General features: G+C 40.8%; 1 protein-coding gene across 1 annotated transcript in view; it reads right to left on the reverse strand.

Annotated features, from left to right (window-relative positions):
- The window catches only part of igsf11 (immunoglobulin superfamily member 11), a gene marked incomplete at its 5' end in the record, with an annotated part of 15,124 nt that extends 8,942 nt beyond the window's left edge, over positions 1-6,182 (reverse strand). Inside the window, one exon of the mRNA XM_010772278.1 lies at positions 6,019-6,182. Coding sequence (XP_010770580.1) covers positions 6,019-6,182 — 164 coding nt within the window. The remainder of the gene's footprint in view (positions 1-6,018) is intronic.
- Positions 6,183-6,903: the final 721 nt, after the last annotated feature.

Raw genomic sequence — 6,903 nt, forward strand, 5'->3', positions numbered from 1 at the left:
TGTGTGTGTGTGTGTGTGTGTGTGTGTGTGTGTGTGTGTGTGTGTGTTTGTGATAGTTCACAAATTGCAGGAGTATGTATGTCTCTGTCCTCCACTACTGTGTAACGGTTGCAAATTGTGCGGCTGCAATTTCCTGAGTGCAGTACGCTACGCTCGCTCGCTTTGTCCTCTTATGTGCAGATGAATAGGCAGCTCCTCAGCTGTGATGAGAGCCTGCAACTGCATCTTCTGTGTGTGTGTGTGTGTGTGTGTGTGTGTGTGTGTGTGTGTGTGTGTGTGTGTGTGTGTGTGTGTCAGTGTGTGTTTCATTGTATATTCATATACTCATGGGGAGTGTATCAGTTTTGAGTTGTGTGTGCCGGTGTGTAATTGTTCTGCCACACTCTAATAACCATGTGGTCTCACATATATTTTGTCTGTCCACTTTTTCCCAGTCTAATCTGTTCTCCATTTTTCAGTCTGTCCGTCTCTGCCCACCTCTCTGTTTCACTCTCTAACAGACGGCACCTGTATAGGACCTGGCTCTATACTCCTGATGACCTAACTATATAATCTGCTTGCTCGGCGAAAGTGATCCGATCAATCCTCCTCACACGCAACACACTGTGCGTGTTTGTGTGTGTATTAACGCAGGCCCAAAATTGTGATTGTATCTTACTCATAACTTAGCTATCATATTTTTCTGAATTCTGTGGGTTTTATTTTTGACGAATCTACAAAAATGAATAAGGTAACAATACTGTATCTCAAAACCCTTTTACTGTGTTTTTCCACCTTAAAACATGATACATTTCACCTATTCTCTTGTCTCTGTCCATATTTATGTGTATATAAATCACATCATCCTTTTGCATGGCCTGGTTGGCTTTGTAGCTGTGCGCTGGGATAAAAAGAGGTCATGGCTGGCACTCAGATGGCGGCTGGCCCTAAGAACTCTAGCTGGACTAGCTGGACGCCCCGCTGCTGGCCCAGTGGTAAACCTCTGCTACATCCTAAATCCCTTCACACACACAGGCACTGCAAGCATTCCCTCACACTAACTATCCCATTTTCTTGCTACAATCTAGCCTGTAAGTGTGAGCCACAACTGGATGCACACAGGGAACCTTCATATATTCTCCGTCACGGTGTCAGTCTCATAACCATAGCCTACTTATGGCTGACCCTAAGGACCCTGTTGGCCCCAGACATGAGGGACACTGCCACCACCTCAATAAAGCCTGAATAAACCTCTAAACCCCGATAGCCTCCCGTCAATGTACTGACTGTAAGCTGCTACTGTTATCCCTTTATATCCTCTGAGACATGTTGTGAAACAATATGGGCCCAGATCCATTTCCCCATCTCTTCAAACTGCTGGCTTTGAATGATTTAGCCCATACACTACGTCAAATGTACTTTACCCATGCCATTTCCCCAAGCACACAGTACAGTCAGTGAGCACAATCATCAGCCAGTTGCTGTGTTTTCTTTGTGGTGCATTCAAGTACGCTACAACAACTCTCTTTGTTGGGTAGTTCAGCCCAACGTCATATTTCAACAGTTACCAAGGAGAATAAACATTTTAATCAATAACAAGTAAAAACATTGAAGAACCCTCGGGGAAGAGAGGAAATAGAGATATTCCATCTCCTCAGACAGCAGGGGGGAGAATAGGTGCAATAGGAGTAAAATACAAAAATAAGATGTATCCATAACATCCATACACCAGTGATCCATAATCCATAATGTATACATTTAAATAAAGCTGATGATAATGGTGTAGTAAACAAGAATGGGATATGTTTAACTATGATGTTAATGTGCAACGTAAACATAGGTAGAGGTGAGAAGGAACTGCATAACAAAATCTGAAAACATAATAAAAAGGACATTTGTGTATAAGGTACATGTCCTAAAAAAGGAATGAGTTTCTATATTGTCGTAACAATGCGGTCACAGTGCTACAATAAAAAATGGATCAGTGATGGATAGAAATGATTCCCGGAAGCAATCCCAGAAAGTAACAGAAGATAAACTGATGTACTGTATATTTGCAGTAGATTTTGGTCTCAAATGGGAGTCTACTTCACTGGTTCAGTCAACGGAGGACTGGTCATATTTGGTCTTTGAGATTAGGGTATGCAATGTCCAAGGTTGTGACTGTGACCTTGATTCCGTAGGGATCAGGCAGGTTTAGTGATATGTGTCCTTCAACTAAAGGTAAGGGTTCAAGTCCTAATATCAGCAAGAATTATTATGCTCAAGTGACCTTTAAGAAAGACACTTTAAACCCTATTGGTGAAAATGACGGTTGCTGACTCTGCATTCTGATGTCCCTGGAAGTAGGCAAGCAAATAAAAAAAGAACTTCCTCCGTGCAGATCGATAAAAGGTATCACATTAATGTGTATGAGAGTGTGTGTTGAAGCTAAGTGTATGAGTTGTAATATAACCTCTCCTCAGGGAGGAGTTACAGCCTCAGACAAACAACATGTCTCTTATGGCTTTGTATTACTGTAAATAGGCCCTTGTTCATTTTCTTTCACGTATCCTGCAAAAATTGTTTAGGAAAAGTTAGGGGAGGCAATGATGAGGGTTTGTGAAAGCAGCATCTATTTGAGCTGTCCTCTGGTGGATTGTTAGGTTCAGATAAGGATCAGAGTATGATCAGCTAAAATACGTGACAGGTTTTTTCAATTACAGATTGAGATGATTTTGTGTACCACAGACTCTCTATGACCTCAATTTCAACAGAGCCTCATTTCACCACAAGTGCAATTGTTTTAGAAAAATCAACATGGCAACCTTTACAGGAATTGAAAACATATTTAACTCATTTTTTCCAGACTCAAATTAATTGAGAAGTGATGCAACGGCATAACAAACGTTTTCATCAGTCGTGTTATCGATAAAACTTCTCCTTTCAGATAGAGTAGGTACAAAGAGAGAGTAGAAGTTGGATTTAAACCGGTTTCAGGCAAAGCTGACAATATTGAAATGCCGGACTCAGCTAATTGAAGAAATGTGTTTTATGTGTTGTATCAACAATTTTGACACATTATCAGTTTTAGGAATTAATATTACAAGAGTTGAAGAGGAGAAAAAAACCTGGAGCTTTAATCGAGCATGAATAAAATATATCCAGTATTTTACAGAGGATAAACAACTGAATAAAACCATTGTCAAATGTGTGTGTGTGTGTGTGTGTGTGTGTGTGTGTGTGTGTGTGTGTGTGTGTGTGTGTGTGTGTGTGTGTGTGTGTGTGTGTGTGTGTGTGTGTGTGTGTGTTCAAGGATTATCACACACCTAGCAACCAAGAGGAAAGAGGTTAGGAGGAGTGATCACAACAACAGCATGATACACAGATTACTTACGCAGAAAACAACACATACACATACATACACAAACAAACACTCCTCTGAGCTGCATGGCTACATGTTGTAATATGGACCTGATATTATCAGCTACACAGAGTGAAACAAAAGGACTAAAACCACAACAAATCTAATATTTAGAAATAATTAAAAAGAAACATAACCATTTGTTAGTTACTGTATTTGTCGTCACCTTGTGAATTTTAGTCCAATATCTCACCAACTCATGAGGGAAATAGCTCTTAGCAGTTAAATACTCCTATATGCTGACCAGCTGGTCTCTAACTGTGTCTGTCTGCTGAGTTTTGCTGGGGATGAAGTGTATTTCAGGATTATCAGAGCTTTTTCGCCTAAATAACTGCCTGTTGCAGCCAAAAGTGCTGCTATAGAAAACCAAAAACACAGAAGCATGCAATAAAATTCCATTGAGCTGAGGGAAAATGCAAACTGTCCACATTTAAATCATCTGTAATGCTCCTCAGACTGCAATGCACAACGTTGGCACTCGTTCTCCACAACAAATAAAGCTCACACTTGATTCATTAACTTTTACACTCTAATTAAGCTTAAGCCTGTAAACCACAAGGTGAAGTCTTTAACAACTTGGCGAACCAAAGCATCGAGCAAATACTGGAATAATCTGGGCTTTAACAAACGGCTAAAGTTTGCAAAGTAAAGCCGGTACTGTTTCCCTCTCAAGAGTGCTAAATAAGTTGCATTGCCTCTTGTTATCTGAACTAGGTAGTCAAATGTGAGCACAGGGGGATCTGAGTGGATCCAATGCACTCGCCAAAGTGCTTACGCGGGTTGTGGGGGTGTGGAAGTGTACAGAGTTGTGTTCAATAATTCTTAATGGCTTTTAGCATCAACTGTAATCAGTTGTGACATTCTCTTCATTGAAAATGACCTTGTACTTGTACTGTCGCCGCACGCATTTCATCACTCACCAAATTCACATGCATAACCTGATTGCTAAATTATAGCTCACACTTCTTCTTCTGTTAATTCTGTAGGTCACTGTATGCATATTGTATTTAATGTTCAATTTGTGACAATGCACGCTTCAAGACCATGTGTGCATCACTGTGCTTTTACCCATTGTTCGTAGGTATACGCACATTAACATGGACACTATATAACACGTGTGAGGGTATAGCGTGAGAACATAATGATTGTTATGCAGGCTTTTACATGTATCTGATTTATTCACGTAGCATTTAAAAGCCACATGCATTCATCCACACTGCCATGTGTTACTGTGTTTTTCAATTTCATACGCCCCTACCCACAGGTGTGCTCATTTGATTAACTCTTATGTGTGCATTTATGGATGTATGGAAACATTGATGGGAGTTTTCACACTTCTATGGAGCATCATGAATGCATGTATGAAGCCAGTAAATATAATGAAGCTCTGCATGCCTTTATGTGGATCTGCAGTGCATTTGGATCAGCAGTCTGTCAAATGCCAGTTTGTGTGTGTGTGTGAGTCGGTGTTTGTGTGTGTGTCGGTGTTTGTGTGTGTGGTGAGAACAGCTGCGATATAGAGCCTGTCGCGGGCGTGGGTTAATTAGTGCAGAAGATGATTGTATTATTTGGACGGCCGACCAGCGCCAGGGTTCAAAGTAAAGGGAGGCAGGTGAGCTTGTACGGCCTGCAGCTGCATGTTAAACAACTCAAATGGAATCACAGAAGTCTCGCAAGGGAGGAGGAAGAGTGAAAGAGACAGAGGCGAAAGGAAGGGAAGGTGAGAAGAAAAAAAAAGAACAGGAATAAAATAAGAGTAGTAGGCCAGGAAGGGACAATGGTAAGAAACCAGTTGGACACAATTTTCAACTAAATTCTACATCATGCAATGTTTGTGTGTGCCAATTAAACCATTGCCAATGTTCTCAACAAATTGATAACAGTTAAATGCGCATCACTGTCGAGGGAAATGTAGAGAAGTGCTACATGACAATGCTGTCCTGCAGGCTACATTGAGAAAGTGAACTAAACTATGGACATACCTTAAGCTAACTACTACTATATATATAATACTAGCTAATACAGTCATCTAATATCTATAACTAAGACCCTAAAGGTGCGTTCAGGTGCACTGGAAAGAGAAATCTGGTGTATTTGTATTGGATGCAAAATGGACTGTAATGTAGCAATTACAGTCCGTTTCTTGAGACACATGTGTCACTGCACATTTGGCATACATGTGCAGTACCGTGATCATCATAGTGAACTATGATCATCAGCCATGTAACTGCGCTGGATGTCCCTTAAGCTTAAGAGAGTCTCTCTCTGTGGATGCAATGTTCAAATTTCTCGATTCTCAAGATTATTTCATTCTCTTTGCGCTGTATCTGAGCACACCTTAGTATAGATCAAGTCTTGTGTACCTGCTTTGACTTTATGGTTGGTGTTGGGAAGCAGCACGGACATCCACATGATGCGTATGCAGTAACATTGCATTAGAACACAAGTTACACGCATCTCAGTAGGACAGTAGACATCTCAGTAAGTAACTAAACATTGCACCTCACCTCTGTCTGCTTTATAACAAAATCTCTCATCACAGTTAATGATAAACAAACCGATTTGAGGAACTCTAAAGCATGCAATGATGCCGAGTCGCTGTGAGTGAGTGGGTGCACTGGTGATAAACACTCTACCTGTTCTGGCTGGTTGGCATTGGACAGTGGTGTAACCATCCAGATGATGTTGAGGTTGTTGAGGGCAGCGCTGGTGGTGAACGAGCAGGGCAGGACTGCTGCTTGGCCGCGGGCCACCTGGATACTGCTCTGGGCCACCGTCACATCCAGCGCCCGCACACACACTGCAGGAGGAAGGAGGCGGTGATAATCAGTGTCTTGATACAGCATAAATAAGCACACACGGCACCAACGTGCAAACAAGGAAAACAACAGGACAGAATGAGATCGAAATGTAGCATAACAACTCCCACTGGATGGATCTTACACAATCGTTCCTATCATATTTTTTCGCTGTAATAGAAAGTATTCAGTCCTCCTTAAGGCTATTTGAGTCCTCTATAACAAGTGTAATAGAAAAAAAATGCGTTTAATAGGTCAAAGATAAATAAGTAAGACACAGACAGAGATGGTGATGTGTATAAATACCCATGTACACGCAAAGGTTTAATATTTTAAAAAGGGAAAAGTCATGTGTAAGTCTCATTGAATCCAATTTCCACCACCTTTACAACAAAACTACAGATTTCTGAACCAAACTCCTCTTTTAAAATGCTCTCATCAGCTAAACAAACCTCTAGACCACATTCTGAAGGGATCAAATTAAATATGTAAAAGTTTAATGGGGAAACACGATAGGCTGTCTCCTGAGTTATTAATTTCCCTAAAACAACTTGCTTCTTGCTAATTTCATGGGAACGCAGTGTGTATCAATACATACTAAATGAACATGACAAGTGGGAATAGTAATGGTTATTTCTGGTATTATGTGCCGCTTCCTGTGCACACAGCATACTAAACAACCATGATAGCTTGTTTTCTTTCCATGCAACAAATGTATATGTT

Source organism: Notothenia coriiceps, unplaced genomic scaffold, assembly GCF_000735185.1.
Source record: "Notothenia coriiceps isolate Sejong01 unplaced genomic scaffold, NC01 NC01_scaffold00011055, whole genome shotgun sequence".
Classification (NCBI taxonomy): Eukaryota; Metazoa; Chordata; class Actinopteri; order Perciformes; family Nototheniidae; genus Notothenia; species Notothenia coriiceps.